Source organism: Mirounga angustirostris, unplaced genomic scaffold (assembly GCF_029215605.1).
Source record: "Mirounga angustirostris isolate CCGP_5_RB_7025 unplaced genomic scaffold, mMirAng1.0.hap1 SCAF_6, whole genome shotgun sequence".
Taxonomy (NCBI): Eukaryota; Metazoa; Chordata; class Mammalia; order Carnivora; family Phocidae; genus Mirounga; species Mirounga angustirostris.
Window position 1 is genome coordinate 130,012,159 of NW_026991714.1, and position 27,801 is coordinate 130,039,959.

Here is a 27,801-nt window from a genome sequence, read left to right on the forward strand (position 1 = left end):
AAACTTAAAAAAATAAGAAGAAAATATGGGTAAATACTTTTGAACCTTGGGCTTATAGTTGGTGGGAAGAGACTTCTTTAAAGAGACCTGAAAATCAGAACTCATTTTTAAAAGTCTGATATAGATGACCAATTAAAAATTAATACCGTATAGCAATTTTCTAAATGATAGGGCTAGTGTCTTAATGTATAATGAGCTCACAACAGGGGCACCTGGATGGATAAGTCAGTTAAGCGTCTGACTCCTGATTTTGGCTCAGGTCATGATCTCAGGGTTGTGAGATCGAGCCCCGTGTCTGCACTCAGCACTGAGTCTGCTTGAGATTCTCTCTCTCCCTCTGCCCCTCCCCCTTCAAATAAATAAATAAATAGCTCATACAAATGAATAAAGAAAAGTCCAAGACCACCAGAGAAAAAATGTCAAGGAAAAAGAACACACAATTTACGGAAGATATAAAAATGGCCAAATAAACATGTGTGAGTACACTAAACTCATTAGTTACCGGAAAAAGAACTTAAATAATTTCTCAACTATTAGAATGACAAACATTAAAAATATTGATACCCTCATATGCTGTTAGTGGGAGTGTAAATTTCTATCAAATTTCTAAAGAGCAAGTTTGGAAACGTGTTGAATTTTTAAATGTGTATGCCCTTTGACTTAGTGATTACTTCTAGGAATTTATCCTGAAGAGAAAAACAGAATACACACACAGATTTATACATCTTGTATAAGGCTGTTTGCTGCAACATTGTTTATAATGCTGTTAGTTGGAGATAATCTAAATGCTTATAAATATGGAACTGGTTAAATAAATTACAATGGCATACCATATGAGAATAAAAAGTTATAGTGAAGATTTATGTTCATTGCTGTTAAAAGATATTCATGCCTCATTTTAAAAAAGAAATCTTATATCTAATTTGTGTAAAACATTAAATAGCGTATTTTGACAGAAATGATTTTAAGACCCTGAAATGGTAATAGCAGTTTTTTTTGGAGTGTTGGAAAGGAACTCCACACTGAATGTACATGCTGACTGTAAGCCTCATTTCGGAAATATTAAGAGAAAGAAATATGCATAATAGTACAAGGAAATAAGACATATCTATATTTCTCCAAATAGAAACAAGTGAAAAACATCAGGAGGGATGTTCACCCAAACACTGACATTGTTTTTATCTTATTTATAGGGTTTCATATAATTTTTATGTACTTCAGTAAAATTTTCTCCAGTTTTAAATTTTATTTTATAATGAGTATCATTTTAAAATAAATCAATAAGGACATTCTGAGTTAAAAAAACAAACAAACTGTATGACACCTCTAGGCACACCACTTCTCTGCCAGTGTAAAATCCTGGTTTATCATGTAAAGTAAAAAAATATGAGCACATGAACATTTGTTCTAGAAAATGTGAAGACACTGATGGTAGCCTCCCAGGATTCTAGGTCTGAGCCTGAGCTGCTGTCACGTGCTGAGTGCTCTGGGCACGGCCACCAGACCCTCAGACTTTCTGGTCTGTAAGGCCTCCTGGCAGGTGCTGTGCCCTGGCAGCCTGAGGTCTGGGGGCTGGAATGCCCCGGAAGGGGAGCATCCTTGCAGAGCCGCACAACATCCGCCCCAGTTGGGCAGCACTGCCTGGGCCGCTGGCCTTTTGTTTCAGCAATGGAATGAGTCAGTGGGAACAGGAAACAGCCCCCTGGCCAGGACGATGGTGAGTCAGGTGGAGCAGGACCCAGGACAGCAAGGAGTGGCCGCCTGGCCGGTGGCTCAAGAGCCAAGCTGGCCCTGAGGATAGCAGGGAGGGTGCAGCTCTCCCCTGAACAGGCCTCACAAGAACTCAAGTTCTTTCTACTCTCAATTACTCCAACCTTCAGATGCTTTTCGGTTTCCCACTGCCCACAGATGTGTCCTGTTCTTCTAACATCCATCCTAAAGAGAACATTTATTGGGGAATAGTCACACCTATCTCCTTAATCTTTTTAGAATGGGAAAGGGGTTAAGTGAAGCCCCTTCACGTCACAGGTGAAAGGGCTTCACTTACAATAATTGGCCTGGTTTCAGGGCCAGGACGAACATCCTCAAACAGCCTCTTTCATGTGACCTAAAAAATAGAAAATCGAAGACCAGATGGGCTCTCTGCTCCTCCGCATCTGACAGACAGCCGCATCTTCCGGCGCAGGGCCCCAGCAATCCTGAGACACAATGGGGAAGGTCAGAGTAAACGGATTTGGCCCTATTGGGTGCCTGGTCACCAGGGCCACTTTTAACTCTGGCAAAGTAGGTGCTGTCGCCATCAATGACCCATCGCTGACCTCAACAACATGGTCTACACACTCTAGTATGATTCCACCATGGCAGATTCCATGGCACAGTCATGGCTGAGAACTGGAAACTTGTCATCAACGGAAAGCCCATCTCCATCTTCCAGGAGTGAGATCTTGCCAACATCAAACAGGGTGATGTGGTACTGAGTCTGTAGTGGAGTCCACTGGGGTCTTCACCACCATGGAAAAGGCTGGGGCTCAGCTGGAGCGTGGGGTCAAGAGGGTCATCATCTCTGCTTCTGCTGATGCCCCCATGTTTGTGATGGGCATGAACCATGGGAAGTAGGACAACTCCCTCAAGATTGTCAGCGGTGCCTCCTGCACCACCCACTGCTTGGCCCCTCTGGCCAAGGTCATCCATGACAACTCTGCCATCATGGAAGGACTCATGACCACGGTCCATGCCATCACTGCCACCCAGAAGACCACAGACAGTCCCTCTGGGAAGCTGTGGTGTGATGGCTGAAGGGCTGCCCAGGACACCATCCGTCCTGCTACTGGTGCTGCCTAGGCTGTAGGCAAGGTCATCTCTGAGCTGAACAGGAAGCTCAGTGGCATGGCCTTCCATGTCCCCACCCCCAATGTGCCAGTCGTGGATCTGACCTGCCACCTGGAGAAAGCTGCCAAATATGACATCAAGAAGGTTTTGAAGCGGGCATCAGAGGGTCCCCTCAAGGGCATCCTGGGGTACACTGAGGACCAAGTTGTCTCCTGCGACTTCAACAATGACTCCCACTCTCCCACCTTCAATGATGGGGCTGGCGCTGCCCTCAATGACCACTTCGTCAAGCTCATTTCCTGGTACAACAATCAATTTGGCTACAGCAACTGGGTGGTGAGCCTTATGGTCCACATGGCCTCCAAGGAGTAAGAGCCCCCTTGGACCAGCAACCCCAGTGAGAGCAAGAGGAAGAGAGAGACCTCAGCTGCTGGGGAGTCCTTGCCCTAATTCATCCCCCAACACACTTATAATCTCCTGACCTCTACAGAGTTTCCATCCCAGAACCCCATGAGAAGGGGAGCATTTGGGGAGCCCTACTTTGTCATGTACCATCAATAAAATGGCAAAAAAAGACAAAGTTGATTTCTGGTGCAGGGGTGGGTGGTGAGGTGATGGGAGAGAGAAAAATCAAATTGAGTTATGTGGAGACTATACACCACAAATGGAATCAGTAAATAGATTGGGCCTATAAACCTCCATCAGTGGAACCCTGAGCAAGTGACTGAGCCTTATTTTCCTCATCTACAAAATGGAAAGAACATCTGTCCTTTCTATTTCAAAACATTAGGGGGAGAATAACACTAAATTTCACATGTGAAAGTGCTTTGTAACCTGAAATTATTACTTCATCACTGGTATTTGGAGAGGAAGTACTTTGTTACACTACAGAAAATGTACTTGCCCACAGCTGAGTATGCTTTAGGAAACTGGTGAATACTTACTGAATTGTCTGGAGAAAAACAGAACCAATACCTTTGGTAAAATAAAACTGAGAAGAAATCCAGCATGGGGATGCCTGACAAGATGATCCCTTTCAGAGTTTAAAAAAATATATGCTGGGGAAAAGAAGAAGGCATGAGAAACCTCACCCCTCACATATGCTTTCATAAGCACGAGACAATCATCTTCAGGAAAATGAATACGTGTTGAAGACATGCAATGACATTGCATCTATACTATACATTATCTATCACGCACAGACCGCCAGTGAAATGTTCTTCGTCCCCTAGTTCAACTGCCTTCTCTCTTTCCACAAGTAGAGCAAGGACACAAACCCAAGGCAGCACAACAGAGAGCAACACTGTCAATTACAGCAAAGGTTTAGGATCCAAAGTTAGGCTTCCCACAAAATATCTAGCTTGGCCTCTTAACTCCAGAGACTCTAAGGGCTGCACAAGGCAACAGATGAAAATGCTTACACATTAAACTCAATGACAAAACTCAAGACGACACTAATGGCTCGTGTCCAAACTATAGAAATCCTTTATTTAGTTTGTATCATCACGAGGGAAGGGAAATTTTCTGATAATGGATATTCACCCCTGAGTACCATAAGGCTTTTTAAAAATACTGTTCTGAATATAAATCTTATCAATTATTTTTCATTCTTCCCTGTCTTCTTGAAGAGTCTTCCTTAACATTAATCTGGCCTTTTTATTGTTAAAGGTATCAATATAAACATCTGCTACCATCCATTGCTATTTATAGCTACACCCTCGGGTATCAGGTGTCTGTCCCTTACCAACCAGAGATCCTACATGGTCGTATTTTAATTTTTCTAACTCCCCATCAGCTGTCATTTGACAGTATTCATCAGCATCATTCCTACCTTTTGCCTCATTTTACACTTAGTCCATGTCGGTGGCTCGAAGGGGCTCCTAATAAAGGACAAGTGCATGGGTTCTGTGGGTCCCCAGCTGCTCTGAAAGGCGTCAGTTGCTTCAAATGCAAATGTTCAGCTAAGTGAGGTCCTTCCACAAAAACTCAATGTCAGGCACAATTTTTCTTACCTCCGTAACTGTAGAAAGCATCTTTTTCTTTCCTTCCAATTACAGTTCCCAGGATCTCTACCTGCTTTATTGGGTGCCCATTGTAAAAAAATACACCTGAAATTAAAAAAAAAAAATCAGTCCTTGAGAAATGGCAGGCCCCAAGAAATTCAGACGTCTTTTCCTTAAGGGTCCAAAGTAGAAAGTTTGGCTTTAATGAAGCTTGTCCTAATGCAGAAAAGAGAAAACCAATGTTGCCCAACTAGATCTGGTTAATCTTCTTTCCACTTGTGAAAATGAAATGTGCCTCCTTGTGGACCTCTCACAACGGGCCTGAAAACAGTCATTAGATTATGAGACTATCTATTTTGAGGGACTGCAAAAGAGAGGAAATCACAAGAAAGGCTTCTTTGACTTCTTTACTAGCACTTTTCTAGGAAGCCAGTCATCATTTCTATGAATTAGCAGTGATTTTGTTGTTTTTTTTTTAAAGAGAAGATAATTAGGTTACAAAATGCTGCTTTTTGGAGCCAGCAGATTACAAATCAAAAACTTCTCTCTTTAAAAAAAAAATTATTTGAGAGAGAGGAAGAGCGAGCACGTGTGTGCAAGTGAATGGGGGGGAGGGGCAGAGGGAGAGAATCTTCAAGCAAACTTCCCGCTGAGTGTGGAGCCTGATGCCGGGCTTGACCCCACAACCCATGAGATCACGACTTGAGCCAAAACCAAAAGTCAAGTTGGACGCTAAACCCACGGAGCTACCCAGGTGCCCCCCCGCCAACTTCTCGTTTTTAAAACTATTTTAAAACTATTTTCAAAACCCAGAGGACAGATGCCAGCAGACAGGTTCCTGCCAGGGGAGAAACCTGAGAGGATAAACCTTACATTAATACCCAGAGGCCTGTTTTGGACCTGGGAAGGAAAACAGACAGAGGGACTCGGGCTGCAGGGAGTCCCTGATTCCACCCCCAGGTCCCAGTGCTGTCCTGCCCTTGCAGAGCTTCCCATCTGCGGCCCCCCAGCACCCTGACCCTTTTGGCGTAAGCTACTTGCATGTGCATCTGTCTCCTGCAGCTCATGAGTCCACACTAAAATCTTCTCCAGCCTGTTTTTCCTCCCATGATGGCGGAATTCTTTCCTTGCAGAAAGAGGCTGTAACCGTTTAAGTTAAGCAATTTCCTTTTTAAATAAAGATCTGACCTATAAACAAACATTCCTCAGCACAGACATTTGGCCACCTCCTCCCTCCCCACCAAGCCTGGGGAGGTGGGGGTGGGACAGACCTGTGGCCTGAACCCTGATGCCCTTCAAAATCCCCAGCCTGGCCTCCGCTGACGGCTCTCTTGTACCCCATGTGGATAAAGGGGCTGGGGACGAGTCACTCAAGGTGAGTCCCAGAGGATGTATAAGGAGGCTCTGAGCCTCAGCCAGGTGAAGATTCTAGGAGAGTGAGATGTGGTTGGAAGGAAAACAATGGTGGCAAAGTTAGCTTAAAGAAGGGCCCTCTCCCTGGCAGGGCATCCTTCTAACGATGACTTGCTGGATTAGAGACCACGAGCACGGGGCAACCGTGGGGGCTGTGAGCTGAAATGGCAGGACCACACAAGGGAAGGAGCCGGAGTCACTGAGTCATCCCCAAAGGAGGGTCACCCCCTTCCAGGAACACAGGGTGAGTGGGTTCAAACTGGCTCCACAGAAAATCCATGCAATTTTAAGAGCAGGAGAGTTCCAATCGACTTCTCCTGAGTTCTTAGGATTGATATCCAGGTCCCTTAGTTACTACCTTTGGTAAGGCCCTTGGGGCCTTTGCCACCACCTGTCTGCCTGACCAAACACAAAGGAAAAAGGGTGACTTCAGAGGGAGAGCCCTGCAGGACTGCTGTAGGCAAGCTCAAGACATCCCGACCACAGGAAGAAGTCTAAATCAGGAGAATGAGCCTCCCCCTAGGGATGTGGGCACGGAGTCCTCTACTGAAGTGTACCCCAGCACCGTGCCCTGACCAATGCTCATGTGCAGAGAAGAACCATGGCATGGCACTGTTCGGGTCTGCTATAGGGCTGGGGGGGCTTGGAGAGGCCTGAGCTCCAGGCTGTTCTCTGGCTGCAGCCAGCCCTTTCTGCTTCCCCAAATGCACTGACAGGTAATAACACTTTCTATTTGTGCACTGGGCAGAGCAAAGTTAGAGAGAACCGTTTTCTAGAACCTGAGTGGCCTCCCCTACCCCATCTCAATGGATGGTCTGTCCTGGTTGCCAGGCATTTCTTGGTATTAGAGAGAGAACACTCCAGAGTTCCATATGGTCAGTTGTGGCCCCCAGGACATTAGTAGTAGGAAGCGGAACGATGGAGGTCCCTGGACCCACTGGAAAGCCCACTGCCTATCCCGAAATGTCTCCCAGCAGGTCCTGGAGCCACTACAGGGTGCTCTGCTGGTGACGTCTGGAAACTCAAGACAGTCCCAGGACTCTTTGGGTTTCCCTGGGACACCCTGGTATGTGCTGCTATGGTAGTTTTTATAGTATAGAGCCGACACACTTTGAGAAAGGAAACAGAGCTAGTCAAAAGGTGTTCTGCCTGGGTTGCAGCATACGAAAAAGGTGATAAGACAGGACTAATGACACAAGCCAGTGAGATCCTCAAGTCACCTGCGATGGAGGCCAATCCTCCAACGTTACAAACTATGCCGGGCCACTCGACAAAAATCTGAACAGGTCTTCACTTGAGGACACAACAGACTTCCTAAAAAAAAAGCACAGAAAGCAGAGCCCCCTAAACTTTTATCTTCTAGACTGACAATGGCCGGCCTTCAAGGGCAGACAGAGTCACTCAAAGATGCAAAAAATCCTTCCAATCTCAAGGAATTGATGCAGAAAACATCTCCAAAGCGTCTCTGAACAATGGAGAACAAATTCAGAAGAAAATAACACATGGGTTGAATCAAAACATTCAGAGAGGAGGGGCGCCTGGGTGGCTCAGTCGTTAAGTGTCTGCCTTCAGCTTAGGTCATGATCCCAGGACCCTGGGATCGAACCCCGCATCGGGCTCCCTGCTCGGCGGGAAGCCTGCTTCTCCCTCTCCCACTCCCCCTGCTTGTGTTCCCTCTCTCGCTGTGTCTCTCGCTGTCAAATAAATAAAAACAAAATCTTTAAACAAACAAACAAACATTCAGAGAGGACGCCTGAGTGGTTCAGTTGGTTGAACATCTGCCTTCGGCTCACGTCATGATCCTGGAGTCCCGGGATCGAGCCCCGCGCATCGGGCTCCCTGCTCAGCGGGGAGTCTGCTTCTCCCTCTGACCCTCCCCACTCTCATGCTCTCTCTCTCACATAAATAAATAAATCTTTAAAAAAAAAACATTCAGAGAAAATCAACTGAGGAGAAAACACACTGCCTGGGAATAGAGAAGACACGTGTCCACGTGTAGAGAAACATGAACCACATGTATCAGGAGCGCAACTGAGCAGATGGCGGCCGGAGGCATGGACAAGAATTGGAGAAGACCACTTCCTCCTATCAACACAAGATTCTCTTCTATGACAAAAGAGCTAAAAAAAAAAAAGTTGGATGGCGGCTTTGTTGACTGAAAGCAAGCTCAGGAAGCAAAGAACAGAAAACAACCCAAACGGGGTGCCTGGGTGGCTCAGTCGTTAAGCATCTGCCTTCGGCTCAGGTCATGATCTCAGGGTCCTGGGATTGAGCCCCACATCGGGCTCCCTGCTCCGCGGGAAGCCTGCTTCTCCCTCTCCCACTCCCCCTGCTTATGTTCCCTCTCTCGCTGTGTCTCTCTGTCAAGTAAATAAATAAAATCTTTAGAAGAAAAGAAAACAACCCAAACAACAGATTCTGGCTGATTGGGAGTTCCAGCTACAGCCTTCCCCACATGGTTCTTCAGGTCCTGCTGCCTTTGTTCCACACACAGCCCCCCGACGCCAAAACATACCCGGGGATCCCCCAGACCATGAGGTCCCCAGGAAGGAGGAGGGTCAGGTGGCAAGGGTTCAGGGACCCAGGGTCACACACGCAGGTTTGATTCGGCTCTCACATCAGCCCATCCCCGGGCAGCCACCACCACGGTAAGACATTTGCCTGGTTCCTCTCTTTTAAAAGTACTTTTGATTTATCTCTTTTTAGTCTGTCATTATTTAATTGATGTCCGATAGTACTCAAATGCCTAAGATACTATTTTTCATATAATTCTTATGAATTTCCACTTCATCGGACCCTCTAGAATTAAATAAGTATTGTATTTTCATTTAAGCAACAGATTCACTATTTATCCCATTATTAAAGTCTGACACAGATATTTAGAATAATAAAGATTATTTCTGTATGCTATAAACAAAAAGATAAAACAAAAGCGACCCCAAAACTGGGGCACCTGGGTGGCTCAGTTGGTTAAGCAGCCAACTCCTGATTTCGGCTCAGGTCATGATCTCGTGGGTGGTGAGATAGGCAGGCTCCATGCTCAGCGGGGAGTCTACTTGAAGATTCTCTCCCTCTGCCCCTCCCCCAATACTCACACACTCTCTCTCTCAAAAATAAATTAAAAAAAAAAAAAAAAAGACCCCAAAACCACCACCACCACAAACTTCATAAGATTTTTTCATAATATTTTTTATTTGTTTAACACTAAAACTGCAGATTAATTTAGAGGAGTTGACATTTTGCAACCATTTTGCAAGGCAATTCTGACGCATGGCAAATACACAGAGTAAGGTCAAATTTCAAGTTAAGGGCACAGTCTCCCACAAAATTGCTTTCTTCACTCACCAGCCCTGAATTTGGGTATTCTCAGGCCACCCACCCTTCTGACCAACTGGCTACAACTTCGGGGGGTCCTACAACTCTCTCAGCTTTGGCGATTTGTTAGAATGGGACACAACCCAGGAAGGTACTAGACTTATGACTATAGTTTCAAAATGAAGGGTACAAATCAGGACTCACTAACTAAAGAGATGCACTGGACAAGGTCTGGAGGAATCCAAGCACAAAGCTTCCACAGTCACAGAACTCATCACCCTCCTGACAAATCAATGTATGATTACCAACCAGGAAAATTCACCTGGGCCTTGGTGTCCAGAGTTTTTATTCGGGTTTCATTACCCAGGCATGACTGAATCATTGGCCAAATGACAACTCAATCTCTAGCCCTCTCCTTTCCCAAGGTGTTGGTCTGATGTCACCTGGCTGGAAATGCCAGTCCTCTAATCACTCGGTGTTCTTTCAGGCATGGACATCCCCTATCCCCAAACCAAACCAAAAACAACCATGAAAACAACACAGAAATAAAAACCCAGACTAGGGGAATTTCCCACCCCTAGAGCCCTACAGTATAATCTCAAGAGGATCACTCTTGTGAATTTATGGTTGCTGTCTGCTTCAAGCATAATGTTTCATTTTAAAAACTGTTAGGAGTCAGCAGTTAGTTAGGTTTTTAACAGGATGCCTGGAGGCCAGCAAAGGGGGAGTCATGGCTAGCTACGGGGGAAGGTCAGAGACCTCTCCTGGCAGCACTTCAAAAACAAAGCCATAAGAAGCTGGATCAAACCAGACAGGCTCAAGACAAAGAAGGCCAAAAACCTGGGCCAAGTAAGGGAGAAAAGGCACAAAACCCCACTCCTCCAAAAAAAAATCCCTCCCCAAGTAATAAATATTCTACCCCCTAATTAACAACTGTCAGTAAAAGGCAGGAACCCAAAACTTGGGGTGCAGCTCTCCCTTGGGCTCTCCTGCTCTCACATCTTGAGAGTGTGCTCTCACTTTATTTTTTTAAATTTTATTTAAATTCAATTTATATTCAGAGATAGAGTTCATCAATTTATTGGTTACATACAACACCCAGTGCTCATCACATCACATGCCCTCCTTAATGCCCATCACCCAGTTACCCCATCCCCCCCACCATGCCTACCTTCTGGCAACCGTCAGTTTGATTCCTAAAGTTAAGAGTCTTTTATGGTTTTTCTCCCTGTCGAGAGTGTACTCTCACTTTAATAAACTTTCCAATTTGCACCGCTCAACCCTTGTGTCTGGTCTCTCCTTGAATTCTTTCTTGCAATGAGACCAAGAGCCTCTGGCAACATCCCTGGGAAGGGCTGGATGGAGGCCTCAGGGTCACAAGTCTCCCCAGTCCACCGGGCAACAAAAGCACATCTGAAACAGTATTACCAGTGACCGAGTAAAGACCATCAGGATCCGTTTTCCTTGGTTGGCTGTTAATACATCATAAAGTCCTTTACCCACAGGACGAGTTAAGCCCCTATCATGCCCTGATATTTCCCTGAGCACCTCCATAAGACCTTTATTTCAAATGCAAGGCTGGCATTTGGTGTGAATTGCTTTCTTCCTGAGACGAGCTATGAGAATACCAGCCTGTTCTGGAAAATGGACAACTGTGGGGGAGGACGGCTGCCTTCCAAGAAAAAAAACATAAAACCAAACACAGACCATTTCCAACAATAATTAAGAAACCAAGGTGTGGTGAAAAATCTGCACAAAAGGCTTTAGAATAAGGTCATCCAAATATATTTGTACATAGAACTGGAAACATACAGAACATCCTCTCATTAAAACTGTGCATACTTGAGCTTCTTGACTGACTCACAGCTTGCTATTCATTCAAAATAGCAAAGAGTTTAACCAAACTTCTCACATAGCACAAGCATGTGAAGATCCATACACAGCTATGTGAATTATTTAAATCTACCCCAAATTATATTTGTTACGTTTTTAGGTATGAAGAACCTATCTTTAGTAACCACCATTTAAAACAAAAAAAAAAAGTGATTTCTTTAACTTTACATTTATAATGCTTTGTTGCTCCAATTACTATTTTTTTGAGGGCCCACCACATGCCAGTCACTGTTCTAAGCAGTGGAATTATGTAGATGAATAAGGCATATGTCTTTCCTCTCAATGAATTTATATTATTTGGTTCTGATTAACAGAAAACAAAACAAAACCCCACAAGAAAATCAGGCCTGGTTAATCCCCATTTTTACAAAGATGACATCTAAGCTTTGCAGGTGAGTCACATGCCCAGGCCAGGTAAGAGGCACTGTTAGGAAAGCGAACAAGGTCTAGAAACGTCTGGTCCAGTGAGCTTTCCACCAAGAGCTGTTCCAAAGAAAAATAACTGAGCATGTTAAAATATGAAAGACCTCAACGCCAGACAAAAAAACCCAAAAAACAAACAAACAAAAAAAACCATTCCTGGGTACAAAGATTACTTCCCCAAGCATTTATTTTAAAAATAAAAATAAGATTTAGACTTTTGAACTTGCACAGAAATATATTCATTCGAGAGTCCACGCTAGGTCATTTTCAGAGCCTGCAGCAAGGAAGGCTCTCCTGAAAGCCACCAAGCCCCAACTTCCTGCAGCTTTGGGGAAAGAAGGGTGAGGGACAGGTGCAGCACTGGGCATCCTCCAGGCCCACCAGCGACATACCTGGTATCTGGCGGGACTCCTTCAAGTCCAGGATATCCCCGATGTAGAGTTTTGCAAAGGCTAGAAACACAGGATCCAAACCCCACAAGAGGGAAGGGGTCTCCTCTTCACACTGGCTGGATTCAGGCTGCATCGGGAGGCTGGGGTTTGGCCTGCAGCCAGCCCTGAAAGGCTCTGCGTCACTGAGTCAAGGATCTAGATGTGAGACCAAAAAAAAAAGAAAAAAAAAATCAGGGTGCAAGCTTTCAAGGGGTCACATCGGCCTGGCCCCGAAGCTGCTCCCCGGCGGCTATGCGGAACTCCGGGAGGGGTAAAAGCAGGGGTCCGGGGCCTGGCCAACTCACGCCACCGGCCTAGAGCAAAGAGGCATTCCTCGGGCGAAGGCCTGTGCGTTCCTTACGGCTCTCCCTCTGGAATCTCCTCTGCCCCACGCGAGTGTTTCTCCTTCCCCCCAACTACCAACTTCAAAACGCCTAAACGCTAACTTTTCACCTGGGGGAGCTACGTCCCTACAGGCGCACCCTGAAACCGCTCTGATGGGCGGGGTCCGGAGAGGAAGGGGCGCCCTCGCGGCCAAACACCAGGGGGTCAGAGCGGGTGGGTCTGTGCGTCGCTCGGCCCCGCACCTTCCGGTCTGGGGATGAGCCTGAGAAAAGGAGGAACACGGAAACGAAAAGCCGGCCCGCTCGAAGCCCCTCCCGCCGCGCCCCCGCCGCCAGCCCGCGGCCGCCAGGAGCGCGCAGGCTCGGCCCTTCCGGGCGCTCACAGGCCGCGGGCGCCACGGCCCCGCCCGGCGCCAGCGCGCGGGGCCCAGGGCGCCTCCGGAGCCGCCGCGGGGGCCGGCCTCCGCTCCCGGCCCGCCACCGACCCACCTCTCCCGGCCCGGGCCTTCCCTCCCCGCGGCCGGCGCGAAGCCACCGCTCCGCCCCGCCGCGCCCGCCGCGCCCGCCGCACAGCCCCATCCCAGCGAGGCCCCGCCCCTAGCTCGCCTGCAGGTGGCGGCGAGGCCGTCTTGCGTTGCCGTGGCCCAAGCCGTGCGTTGGTCCCTCCATCCGTCTGGCCTTCGTGGGCTTCCGCTGGAGCACGGGGCCCAAACCTCTGAGGCCGGGGGTCTGACTCTGCAATTGCTGCTGCCCCCAAACCCATCCTCCAAGTCTCCTTTTCACCCTGTCCCCCGCTAGTGGTAGGATCCCCAAGAGATTGGGACTGGTTCTTGCCGGGGGTGGGGGGGGTGGTTCCTGATATATTAAATGAACAAATAAAAAAGCATAGAGCAGGTATGTGTGGCTTTTTTTTTTTTTTTAAGATTTTATTTCTTTATTCATTAGAGACAGAGAGAGAGGCAGAGGGAGAAGCAGGCTCCCAAGGAGCGGGAAGCCCGATGCGGGACTCGATCCCAGGACCCTGGGATCATGACCTGAGCCGAAGGCAGACGCTTAACCATCTGAGCCACCCAGGCGCCCTGTGTGGCATATTTTAAATGTTTATTTACACTTGGTGAGTGATCTGCTAACACACACACACACACACAAACATTGGGATTCTACAGTCTCACTTGGAGATAACATCAGTATCTAAATATGAGCCTTTGCGTGAATATTGAGGACTTGGCTTTGCCCAAAGCTAGCCATACAGGATTATGACAATAAATTTTGTCTTCTTTCCTCTTATTCCATCTACACTCTGGAATGTTGTACACTTAAGAATTTTGGAAAACTGGCATTCTGGTAAATCATGACTACCTTGGCGGTGCTTGTCCCCAGTGGTCCTAATTCAAAGTGAGAAAAGAGCCACATTCCACTCCCATAAATAAATAAATAAGCTACATCATGACATCACTCAAGATGGCAAGAGTTCTTCCTAGTTTATAGGGACTCTAAAATGGAAGGAGGAGTAGAGGTCATTCTGGCAGGCCATTCCCTGGGGGAGGCAGGTAGTGGCCAAAGAGATAATTACTAAAGTATTTAGCAGAGAAGGAACTTCAAGCAGCTGGAATGGAAAATGTGTGTCATTAGAATGATGGCATTTAATTACATCCCTGACCACTGAAGAAGCAGAAAAACAATCCTTGGCAAAGTACAGCATTGCCCATATTCTATTGCAATGAACAGTTGTTTCTGTGGAGCTTAAGATTCATTTAAGAGAAGATACCTTTTTTAATAGGAGGGAGACTCTCTTCGAGGAAGCACATCCAGTAGGACACCCAGAAGGATGGGTGCTTTGGCTGACCTGTCAGATGAGGAGAGACAGGTTGGGTGACATTTTCCTGATTGTACACATCTGCTCCAGGGTGGAACCCAAGAAGAAAATCACTACCGTGTGTACTCAGAGCCCAAGACTTCAGGAGTGACTCTTGCGGTTCACTCAAGGGTAGAGTGCTAGCGATAAGAACCCTTGGGGATTCCAAGCTTACTAACAGCCTTGGGGAGGGCCATACCCAGTGGGGTAAGCAGAGCAGACTTCCCCTGAAGTCATCTTTTACAACGAAGGGTGGATTCTTTGGAGACCAGGGATGTTTCTTTTGATCTGAGTTCAAAACTTGAGCTAGCAGGTTGCAACTGAAACCCAAGGTGAGATGTGGGGCTGAATTTCCAGATTGGAGAAGAATCTAGAGGAGTTTGGGAGGATCTTCCTCCTGCCATCTTCATCAAGATGGACTCCAAGTTCTCCAATCCACTGCCTAGAGATCATAAACACCGCAGGGCCCTTCAGCTTGGGACTCCACAACACAGCAAAGCAGATATTTCAAAACCCAATAGTCAATGCTTCATGCTGGGAACCTTTCTTATGAAACCTGCCACAGCACTGAGAAGTGTGAAATGAAGCTTGGTTTTGCAAGCATTTTTGCCAGGCTAGACAATTTTTTTTCTAGAAAGTTAAGATTTTAGCAAATTGTTCTGGAAATGGAGGGGATCGAACTGCATATCTCCTACCTCAAAGTTCAAACTATCTTGCCTTAACCATTTTGACATTTTACTGGTAGAATGAAGTTTGTCCACTTGTATATTGGGTTTGATTTTCTGTCTGAAGTTTATAATAAGCATAACTTATCAAAGTTTAAAAATTCTTTTTAAATATTTTATTTATTTATTTGTCAGAGAGAGAGAGCACAGCAGGGGGGAGCGGCAGGCAGAGGGAGAAGCAGGCTCCCTGCTGAGTAAGGAGTCCAATGTGGGACTCCATCCTAGGGTCCTGGGATCATGACCTGAGCCAAAGGCAGATGCTTAACCAACTGAGCCACCCAGGCATCCCCCTTATCAACATTTTTATTATGTGTATAATATCTTTAGTCACTCAGCATACCTTGAACATTCTGAATGCTATGGGGGAGCACCAACAATTTTCATGTCATTGGAGCAAAAAAGAGTGATGCATGTAATATATCAAATAACAAAGCAGGAGGCTAAATTTCAAGTAAACACAGAATGTGTGGCTTAGGTCGTAACTACTGTATGAGTTACAGGAGGTGAATGGGGGAGGGGGCCCATCAGGTAAGTTAACATATGTAACAAAGGAAGCACTCAATCCATATAAGCTATTATTATTAACTATGGAGGTGGGATTTAAGCTGGGGTTTGAGACTATGGAAGAGCTGTTCATTTACTCGCGAAACATACTCATAAAGCACTTGTCAAGCACTAGAGTGGACACTGGGGATAAGAAGGAGACTGGACAGACTGGGAAGAGCCCTCATGGAGCTTCCATTCTGTTAGGGGAAGGAGGGAAGGACAATAAACAATATAAGTAGAGTTCTCAGTGCTTTGAAGGAAATAAAAAATGTATTATGATCGCTCATAATGGGGTGCGAGATGTACTCTGCATAGATCGACTTTCATCCCATGAGATGAAACAACATTCAGGCTGAGACCTGAAGGATGAGAAGCAGCCAGCCACGAAAAATGCTAAAGAAAGAGCATCCCAGGCAGAAGAGTCAGGGTGAATGTCTGGCGGCAGGAAAATACTCTCGTGTTGGAGGAGCGAGAAGGCGTGGGGGAGAGTGATTTCAAATGTAATTGGAGAGATAGGTAGATGGCACATTCCTAAGGGTCCTGTAGGCTAGGATAGGTTGGGATTGTATTCTCAGTCTCCCTATTGTACAGAGGGGGATAATATTGTGATAGGGTGGGAGCAGGGCGAAGGAAGCGGGATGAACGAGGCACATTTGTGGGCAAGCCAACACAGCGGCCTGACCAGAGAGGACAGCCGCAGTGGAAACTGGTGCAGACCTCCATGTTAGCTAGATGCCGAAGGGCTTGAACTGGTTTCTACTTTCATTCCCTGTAAGCAATAGAGTGTTGTTGATTCTGGATCAGAGGAATGATTTAATAAATTTAAAAAATCGCAGGCATACCTGCCCCATCTAACATACTATGGTAGGGAATACAAAAATATATAAGAAGAGTTCTCTGCCTAATTTACTGAATCTACCCTAAAAGTTCTGTTTTAAGGATATTCACCAAATGATGGTGAAGCTACTAGAGTAGTAAAACATTGCTGAGCCTATTATCATGGGCCTCACCTGTATCACTTCTCCTCCTGCCTCCTCAGCAGCCTTGCTCAGTCCCCTGGGATGAGACCCTCCCCCCCCCCCCGACTTCTCTCTGGCACATAACTCTTTAAGTGTCATCCAACTTTAAGGACACAGCCTCTCTGAGGACCCCAGTCCCTCAAGCTACTACCCTGTAGCTCTCTTTCTCTCCTTTCAAAGCTAAACTTCTTGCAAGAGTAATAGGTGTCCCCTATTCATGCTTGTCTCTCATTTGACTGACCACAATCTGGCTCAGCTTAACTTTCAACTAACTGCCCCAGTCCATCACTCTACCTAAACTTCTCTCCTGGGGTTAGCAATTCCATTCAAATTCTCAAATACAGTGGCTACTTTACTTACCCTTCTTCATTTTTTCTGATTTTCTAGAACTTCTAGGTTGATCTGATCATATTTTTTCCCTATCCCACATTGGCTTCCTGATATCCTTTTTTGGTTTCTCCTCCTCCTCCCCTCCTCCCCTTCTCCTTCTCCTTCTCCTTCTTCTACTTCTCCTTCTCCTTCTCCTTCTCCATCTTCTTCTTCTCTCCATGCCCAGCGTGGAGCCCAATGCAGGACTTGAACTCAAGACCCTGAGATCAAGACCTGAGCTGAGATCAATAGTCAGGCATTTAACCGACTGAGCCACCCAGGCACCCCTGGCTTCCCTTCTATTGCTCCATTTCTTCCTTCTCTGTTAATCCTTCCTGTGTTAATCTCTCACATATTGATTTCCAAGGATCAATCACCTGTCCACTTCCTTCTCACCCTATGTACTCCCTCTCAATCACCTCATCCAAACCTGTGGCTTCCACTGAACCAATATTCCCATGACTCTCACTTCTTCACATCTGCCCCAGAATTCTCTCTGGAGCTTCACATCTGAATTTCCAACTCAACTCCCCTGAGTACCTCAAACTAAACCTCTGCCCCCACAGTTCTGCCCCTCTCTTCTCTGTCAAGTGAATGTCACCACCACTCACCAATCATCTAAGTCAGAAAACTGGAAGGTTTCATGGATACCTCCCTCTCTCTCACCCTTAGATGAAATTAATCACGAAGACATGTCAATTCTGCTTCCTAAATATGTTGTCTTAGTTTAGTCCCTCCTCCCTGCTCCTGTTGCCACAGTCTTGGTCTAGGCTTTCATCATGGACTACTGCCGCCACTCTCCCAACCAGTTCTGCTGCCTTGAGCCTGGCCTCCTTCCAATTCCTCCTCTCCGCTGCTGCCAGGATGATCCTTATGAAATGCAAATTGCACAGCGATATTCCATTGTCTAAGTAAAATCATTCAATGACTTTATGTGGTCTGCAAAATAAAGTTCCAATTTCTTAGCATTTCTTACCAGCTTCCTCATGGCCTGGGTGCTGCCTGCCTCTTCGGGCTCATCTCCCTCCAACCCCTCACAGCTATCCTACTCTCTAGGTTAGTATCTCCCCAATGCCGTTCTGAGGAGCGCTTCCTCAAGATATTAGTAAAAGTCTGGTCAAACCAGTTTGAGAAAGGATACAAACAAAATTCAACAGAGTAATGGGCATTGAGAATGTCCAAGAAAGGAACAGAGTGGGTTAAGTTTGAGCACTAAACTCTACTAACTGCTCAAGGAATTCAGTTTCAGAAATGCTACTGAAGGCATTTGGAACAACTTAGAGTTCCTGGAATATGCCATGTTCTCTTTTGCTTCTCGCCCTCTGCCTGGAATACCATTCAGTTATTGATTAATTTTTACAATATACTGCATATGCTAAAGACTGCTCTATACGGGGCATACAAAGCACAAAGAGGCTCTGAGTGAGCCAAACAAGTAAATGTGTGATTACAACATGTCGAGATAAATGCTGTGCAACTTGGCGGGACAGGTGGGGGACACGAGTTGGGAGGATGGGGAGACAGCAAACTTGTCCCCTCCTCTTTCACCTGGGTTATCTGTGAGGTAGGCATCCATTTTCACTTCATGTAGTTTGAGACCTACTTGTTAAGGGCATATATATTTATAATTGTTATATTTTTCTCAGGTATCGACTCTTCCATCATTATGAAACGTCCCTGTTTGTTTCTAGTAATATGTGTCTTTAAATCTACTTTGTTATTAATAAAACCACTCTAGTTCTCTAATGATTACTGTTTGAGTGGTGTAACTTTTCTCCTCTCACTTTCAATCTATTTGTGTCTTTGAATCTAAGGTCTCTTAAAGACAGCGTATGGTTGGACTGTGTGTTTTTATCCAGTCTGACAATCTCTGCATTTTGACTGGGGTGTTTAGACCTTTCACATTTAAGGCAATTGCTGGTTTGGTTGGACTTTCAGATGCCATTTTTCTCTACTTGTTTTCTATATGTCAACTCTCTTTTTCATTCTTCTGCTCCTCCTTGACTGGCTTCTTTTATGCCAAATAGTTCAATATATCGTTTAAATTACTTTGTTAATCTTGAAAAAAATTTAGGTACTTTTTTAGGGATTGTAATCTAAAGTTTACAATACACATTTTAATTTATCACAATCTAGTTCAGATTAATACTAATTTAATTCTAGAAAAATGTAAAAACTTTGCTTTAATAAACCTCTATTCCCTCTCCCCTTTGGTGCTATTATTGTCATTTTTATTACCTTTGTATATGCCAAAAGTCCAACAGTACAATGTTATAATTATTGTTTTATATAACTGTATGTCTTTTAAAGAAGTTAAGACAAGACATGAGAAAAAGATAACTATAGTCTTTTATATTAGCCCATATAATTACCATCTGTGGAGCTCTTCATGTCTCCCTGTAGTAAGGGCAGTCCAAATTGAATGAGCCCCTTCCACCATGGCAGAGCTAGCGCTGGTACTCATGGCCTGCTCTGCCCTAACAGAACATTGACATTGACCAACCTGGGCCCGGGGACAGGGAGAGCAATGGGGGCATCCCCAGGCCAGAATGCTACAGACTCCTACCATTCTTACCTGAAGTCCAAATGTAAGTGCTTTTCAGATTGTTGTGTGCTTTTGATCTACTTTCAGAACACCGAAATAATTGTTCTGGTCAATTTTGTCCAGTTTTATGGCTGCATTTTGGAGAGATTATTTGCTGGCCTTCTCAACTAGCTATGGCTGGAAGTCCCTGACCATAGGTCTTCTATTAAGAAGGGCCATTGGGTCAGGAAAGGTGAGATGGCTCAAGAAATAAGGGATGAGGGACTGAATCATAGAACAAGGTCAGAAATTATCTAGTGTGAGAAAAGAGTCACTCACAGCCCAGCCTGCCTCATGGGTTTTGAAGAAGATTCCTAAGTCAGCATGAGGCAGGGTGTGAACCAGCAGGCAACTCACTGGAACACTTTCTAGAATGAGGAGAACCAGAGAGATGGCTGAGGGTGGGACACCCTCTAGGTCCTTACATTTAGAACAAAGAACTCCTCCTTCCTGCCCAAATGGTCTGATACACCAAAGGGAATCCTGAGATTAGGATGATGACCTTTACAAAGATGAAGAGAGGAGAAGATAATGGGCTGGGGTTCTTCCTGGAGAGCAGAGAATGACTTTCTCATAAAGAAAACTTGGGTCTCAAGAGCCAGGATTGAGTGCACGAGAAAGAATTTTGTATTTTGTATTTTAAAAGTCTGTATCTCAAAGAAAGTAGAATGGTGATTGCCAGAGATGGGAAAGAGGGGGGATGGGGAGTTATTATTTAATGCTGCCGAGTTTCAGTTTTGCATGATGAAAAGAGTCCTGGAGATGGATGGTGGTTATGGTTGCACAAAAATATGAATGAATGTACTTAATACCACTGAACTATACACTTAAAAATGATTAAGATGCTAAATTTTATGTTATGTGTATTCTACCATAATTTTAAAAACTGAAAAAAAAATGTATCTCAGGGCAATGCTGGACATGACTTGTGGTTAATGATATGTAAACTCCTGTGACAGTCACTGTGCACTACATTATGCCTGGTCATTTAAGCCACAAATCTAGAAAGCGTTTTGCTAAGGGTGGAGGTTCCCTTACTTACTGGGTGGCTTATAAGTGGGTTATTTTCAACCGGACTCATGCTCATAATAAGGTGAGCGCAAACAACCAGTCCTTGGTTCTTCACTGCAAGTCTTGGGCACATGCCCACTCTTCTGAGAAAGTCCCAGAGTATCGCTCTGACAGATGACAGATGTCCTTACAGGGCAGAGTTGGCAACATAACTACTTCCCTAATGGTCACCAGCTACCAGCGAGCACACCAGCTGGAAAATAAACTGCGTCTTATTCCTGTATTTCTCTTCTTATTATAAAGGTGCTGCAAAGATGGTAAGGCACTTGGGGCTGACTAAGGATTAAATTTTGGAGAAATGGGATTCATAATCATAGTACTAGGCTGGGATAAGAGGATTAATAAAAATATCAAAAAAGAGATGAGAACTTCTCTTTTTACTCAGGACCTTTATAAAAGCCTATAACCTTGATCAAGTAAATTGTGTACAGGCACACATGTCATTTTAAAACGAATGAAAAGTAATGGTGTGTTTTCCAATTTCTTAATGTGGGATACGTATTATCTATTTCATAACAAAAGTCATTTTAAAATTAGCATCCCTTGATTTTCACAAATGTAGTGTTGAGTGATTGAGAGAAGCCAGATGCAAAAGAGAGTAGATACTGTATGATTACATTTATATAAAGTACAAAACCAGGCAAAACCCTTCTGTGGTATCAGAAGTATGGATAGTGGCTACTGTTTGGGTGGAGGTGGTCACTTTCCAGATGGGAGCATGAAGGGGGCTTCTGGGGATACTGGTTATGTAATGTTTCCTGATCTGTATCTATATTATATTTCAATAAAATATTTTTTCAAGTGTTCATCCCTAGTACTTGAATTAGTGGCATTTGAAGGTGAGAGGAATTAAAAAGTAAAAACTTACTAAAAGTATGACCCCAGATTTTGTGCCATTATCATGTGCATAAGAAAATAGACCATTTTAAATGTTAATGTAATTCAAGATATGAGCTATAGCATCATCCTGAATTTTTTCTAATTATTGGACATGTACCTATAGGCTCAAGTGGCCAGGACATTTCATAAGCATTAGTGTAAAGCTGGCCATCTGAACAGAATTTTGTTTCTCTTATCAGTTTATAATTCTCCCCAGGGTTACTTTCAATCAAGGAAAAATTGAACTCCCCAATGATGTCAAAGACAACATATTGCAGAGGTTAATTAACAAGTCACCCAGAGAAGATTGAACAGCCATTGTGCTGACATGTTCAAGGGCTAATCGGTTCTGATGATGTAATTTGCAGCAGTGCTTGATGTATATTAGCCCGATGGGTGACAGCTGCTGTGGACCCTGATGATTAGTGTGAAGCATTGGGGGTGGTGGGGGTGGGGGGGGGAAGGGCAGCAGTGAGTACTTTCAAATGGAGAGAGACTTTTATGGAGCCAAGTGAATACAATCTGGTCATGCTCGTTACCTTACCTGGAAAGCCTGCTCATCTCATCTTTATACAGATTTTACTGGGCCTAAAACAAGCTCAGCTCTGGGCTTGCTTCATCCAAGAAGACTCCAGTCAACATTGACACTCCCTTCTCTGGGCTCCTGTGTTCCTTACAGTCAGCATTATACACTTTAACACTTATTTCTTTACTAGTTATTTTGGGAATGTTCATTGTGCTCCCCGCACTTGAAGATAAGCTACTTAAGATAAAATACCTTTTCCTGTATCCCCCACAGCATGGAACATAATGAAAGGCACAAAAATTAAATGAAAAACAATTGGAGCAACATGTTGATAATTGTCCAAGCAGCGTGATGGTTATATGTGGGTTTGTTCTACTATTCATTTTACTTCTGTGTGTTTGAGAATTCCCTTGATAGCCATGTTGGCAGATTTAGCAAATAAAAATGCAGGATGCCCAGTTAAATTTGCATTTCAGATGAACATTGAATAATTTCTTATTATTCATAATTTATATTTTATCATAATATCCTATATTATTCCACACCATTTAATTTAATCATATAACTTATAATATTATTCATATATACTATTTATTATAACATATTGATATTACATTTTTATATTATTTTATACGTTATCATGACACATATTTACATTAAGAAGTTATTGCTTATCTGAAATGCAAATTTAACCAGGTGTCCTGTATTGTACCTGGCAACCTGACTTACTAGAAACTTAAAAATGTAATCGGTGATTAATCAATGGGCTGAAAGGGAGTGGATGGTAGAAACAGTACAGTGTCTCTTAAAGTGTGATCTAGTGTCACTTGCACTGGAATCCCAATGAAGTCCACTAAAAAGGCAGCTCCCCACGGTCCCCTACCCTCACCCTAGAGATGCCAAATCAGCATTTCTGCTGGTAGGATTCTGCATTTACAATGAGAAGAACCCCAGGTGATTCTGGTACTATTAATAGCTAGCTGACATGATGTCAAGATGTCTAGGATGTTTGTAGTTTTTCTGATACGATCTTTTATTTCCTCAGAGTGGCCTTATTTGAGCAACTTCTATTCTGTTTTTCTATCAGGGACCTAACATAAGAGAGGTTAATATTCCTGCTCCATGACTTGCCTCCTGAAGATTATAAGTCAAATACCATCACAAATACTCTAGCACACTTTCATAGTTAAGCTACCCTTTGAATATTCATCCAATGGTCCAGCATCTTAACTACCGATTTCTATTCTACAGATACACATTTATTGTTATAGAGAAAACTGTAGTGGGTAAATTTGCAGCTCCTATTAGTATTTCAAGGCCAGGGCTTGTAGGGCAACCAAATGTCCTAGCTTGTTTGGGACTGGTCCAGTTTTAGCACTGATATTCCCATATTCTGGGCTATCTCTTACTCCTGGTTGACCCTGGTCATCTTATCTGTAGTAGATGTCATGGCGTACCCCCAGATCTCTATTTCAGAACCAAGACACTCATTTCACCAGCTGTTGGTAGCATCGGCTCCCCCTTGAGATCCTACTCAGGAAGCTGCCTCACTCAAAATATGCCCTGTCCTCAAGAGCAATAACTCACTGACACAGCCTCAATCCTCAGTTTAGGACCATCTCTGATTGGCCATCCCAGTTCCAGAGCTCCCTGTGGCCCAGAGGCCCAGAGGCCTCTGCTCCAGCTGCTCTGCAACTCAACTTCTCCCTCTACCCAGTCCTGCTTCCCTCACTCCCTCAGAGAAGCAGGTCCTGAAAGCACTCCGTAATACACCCTTACAAGCAAATCTCAGAGTCTGAGAGTGGAGAAGAACCTGCCTTCCAATAGTTGGTATGGAAGTGGGGTGGTCCTAGGAAGCAGATTCTTTTTTGTATTTTAATTTTATTATGTTATGTTAATCACCATACATCATTACTTTTTGATGTAGTGTTCCATGATTCATTGTTTGCGTATAACACCCAGTGCTCCATTCAATATGTGCCCTCTTTAATACCCATCACCAAGATAAACCATCCCCCCACCCTCTCCCCTCTAGAACACTCAGTTTGTTTCTCAGAGTCCATAGTCTCTCATGGTTCATCTCCCCCTCCGACTCCCCCCCCTTCATTTTTTCCTTCCTGCTATCTTCTTCTTCTTCTTTTTTTAACGTATAATGGATTATTTGTTTCAGAGGTACAGGTCTGTGATTCAACAGTCTTGCACAACTCACAGCGCTCACCATAACACATACCCTCCCCAATGTCTATCACCCAGCCACTCCATCCCTCCCACCCCCCACCACTCCAGCAACCCTCAGTTTGTTTCCTGAGATTAAGAATTCCTCATATCAGTGAGGTCATATGATCATGTCCTTCTCTGATTGACTTATTTTGCTCAGCATAATACCCTCCAGTTCCATCCAGGTCATTGCAAATGGCAAGATTTCATTCCTTTTGATGGCTGCATAGTATTCCATTGTGTATATATACCACTTCTTCTTTATCCATTCATCTGTCGATGGACATCTTGGCCCTTTCCATAGTTTGGCTATTGTGGACATTGCTGCTATAAACATTGGGGTACACACACCCCTTTGGATCCCTACATTTGTATCTTTGGGGTAAATACCCAGTAGTGCAATTGCTGGATCATATGGTAGCTCTATTTTCAACTTTTTGAGCAACCTCCAAACTGTTTTTCAGAGTGGCTGCACCAGCTTGCATCCCCACCAACAGTGTAGGAGGGTTCCCCTTTCTCCGCATCCTTGCCAACATCTGTCTTTTCCTGACTTGTTAATTTTAGCCATTCTGACTGGTGTGAGGTGGTATCTCATTGAGGTTTTGATTTGGATTTCCCTGTTGCGGAGCGATGTGGAGCACTTTTTCATGTGTCTGTTGGCCATTTGGATGTCTTCTTTGGAAAAATGTCTGTTCATGTCTTCTGCCCATTTCTTGATTGGATTATTTGTTCTTTGGGTGTTGAGTTTGATAAGTTCTTTATAGATTTTGGATACTAGCCCTTTGTCTGATATGTCATTTGCAAATATCTTCTCCCATTCTGTCGGTTGTCTTTTGGTTTTGTTGACTGTTTCTTTTGCTGTGCAAAAGCTTTTTATCTTGATGAAGTCCCAATAGTTCTTTTTTGCCCTTGCTTCCCTTGCCTTTGGCGATGTTTCTAGGAAGAAGTTGCGGCGGCTGAGGTGGAAGAAGTTGCTCCTTGTGTTCTCCTCTAGGATTTTGATGGATTCCTGTCTCACATTTAGGTCTTTCATCCATTTTGAGACTATTTTTGGGTGTGGTGTGAGGAAATGGTCCAGTTTCATTCTTCTGCATGTGGCTGTCCAATTTTCCTAATACCATTTGTTGAAGAGACTGTCTTTTTTTCCATTGGAAGCAGATTCTAAAATAAGATTTTGGGGGGGCGCCTGGGTGGCTCAGTCGTTAAGTGTCTGCCTTCGGCTCAGGTCATGATCCCGGAGTCCTGGGATCGAGCCCCGCATCGGGCTTCCTGCTCGGCGGGAAGCCTGCTTCTCCCTCTCTCACTCCCCCTGCTTGTGTTCCTTCTCTCACTGTGTCTCTCTCTATCACATAAATAAAGTCTTTAAAAAAAAAATAAGATTTTGGAGTTGGGTCACCTATAGACTGGAGGGTAATAAGAGGCCCTCACTGGTGACAGGCGGGGTCCCTGATAAGGTAGAGGTACCACTGTAAAACTTTTAGCAGTGGTGAGCTGAGCTGGAATGCCAGCAGAAGGCAATGCCCTGGAGGGTGCTGCATCTGAGTCATCTGGAGGTTCAGGGAAGGTAATGACTGAAGGACAGTGGGATGGGATGGCATGGCTGTTACTGGCCACTATCAATACATCGAAGGAAGACAAGAAAGGCTGGGAGGGATTAATCACCAACTGAAGAGGCCAGACCTTGTGAGGCTGAGGCCCAGAACTTCATGTATAAAGTAGCTGAGCTGCAGTGAAGACAGAATTCTCAATCCTAGCAAGTCAGCTATGCCAAAGTCATGGCCTTAATTAAGAAGGAATGAGATCCTGAGATACGGGATAAGGACATATGGGTTGCTGTTTTTGCCAATCTTGACCCCCCATATTTCCTCCAAATCCTCTGGGCTACAGAAGGGACCCACTCTCCAGGTTAAAAGTTAGCACTCCTCACTTTTGAAGTTGGTACAGAGATTTTTGCCTTATGGGAAAACACCATTTTCCCTCAGAGGATCTTAACCTGCTGCACAACCCCTGTCCCACACCCCCAAACCGATAACAAGGGTTCAATCACAACATTAACAATGGGCCTGCTAAAGGAGAAACGAGACGATGCCTCAAACGAGCAAAAGTGGAAGAGTGTGTGTAGATCTTAAGTGTGCACAGTTAAGGAGGGGACGGAGAAGGTGAAGTTGAATAAGGAAGAGTTCTTTTTTTTTTTTTTAAGATTTTATTTATTCATTTTGAGAGAGAGAGAGACAGAGAGAGCACAAGCAGAGGGAGAAGGAGAAGCAGACTCTTTGCTGAGCAGGGAGCCCGACGCGGAGCTCGATCTCAGGACCCTGAGATCCACGACCTGAGCTGAAGACAGACGCTTAACCATCTGAGCCACCCAGGCGCCCCGAAAAAGGAAGATTTCATCGGGAAGAGCATTCTCCTATGATACAGGAGTTCACCCTGGCAATGACCCCAGGAGATGGTGTCACCACGCTGCTGGCATGACTCTTAGAAGCTTGAAGAAAACATCCCTTCAAATTGGTCTGCTCTACCAATGATACCATGTTCATCCCACTAGGTGAGCCAGAAGAGTCCATAAGTTGAAGGCCTCGGTAAGATACTTGAGCTTCAGAGGGTGGAGATCCAGGGCTCTGCTACATCCGTGAAATGTTTAGGGGTCTAGAGGCTGGCCTGTACTGAGACGTTCCCCCAGAGCACAGGACAAATTGTTGCATTTCTTCCCTTCCATTACTGAGAAAGAAGCACAGAGCCTGGTAAGCAGTTAGGGTTCTGCGGGCAGCATTTTCCACACTCACAAACACTGCTTCAGCCCCTTTGCTGCTGACTGAGATTTCTAGCTCAGAAGCAAGTCCAGGATGTGGTGACGGCAGCCCTGCCACTTGGGCCTTTTAACCAGCAGATCTATGCATCTGAAGTTGTTTGCGTTACCATGGAATCCCCCCCCCCCCCCCGCCCTCCCCATCACTTCTCTGAAGCCTTAAGTGAAGACGTGGCAGGGTTTCATGTTCAGGTTCCTGAGCAACAAAATAGAGTTCTAATTATGGAAGTGTAAAGCTCCAGGCCATGGAGAACCTAAATACCCTGAAAACTTTCAGAAAACCAGGGAAATGGAGCCAAAGATGAAATGAGCAGGGAGTCCCCAGCTGACGCCTGGGCTGCACATCTAATTCATCACTATACAAGTTGAGAAGGTGGAAAGGGGTTGTTGAAAATGAGCCGAATGAGTTATAAAAGGCACCAAAATATTAATGCTTTTCACTGTTGTCCTCGAACAATTTGCCTAGAAAATATAAAGGTGCTGCTGAAGCTTTAACCCGCGTTTCCTGGCTCGCCCAGGAAGAGGTAAAGTTGGGATCCCCCTATGAAAT

General features: G+C 44.8%; 1 protein-coding gene across 18 annotated transcripts in view; it reads right to left on the reverse strand.

Annotated features, from left to right (window-relative positions):
* The window catches only part of STN1 (STN1 subunit of CST complex), a 52,418-nt gene extending 39,188 nt beyond the window's left edge, over positions 1-13,230 (reverse strand). For 2 of the 18 annotated variants that reach the window (XM_064595242.1, XM_064595241.1), the window contains exons 1-3: positions 12,761-13,090; positions 12,269-12,463; positions 4,842-4,937 (exon numbers count right to left, since the gene is read on the reverse strand). In XM_064595242.1, coding sequence (XP_064451312.1) covers positions 4,842-4,937; positions 12,269-12,401 — 229 coding nt within the window. In that variant the 5' untranslated portion in view covers positions 12,402-12,463; positions 12,761-13,090. The other 16 variants (XM_064595239.1, XM_064595235.1, XM_054508373.2 and 13 more) reach the window with 15 other exon arrangements.
* Positions 13,231-27,801: the final 14,571 nt, after the last annotated feature.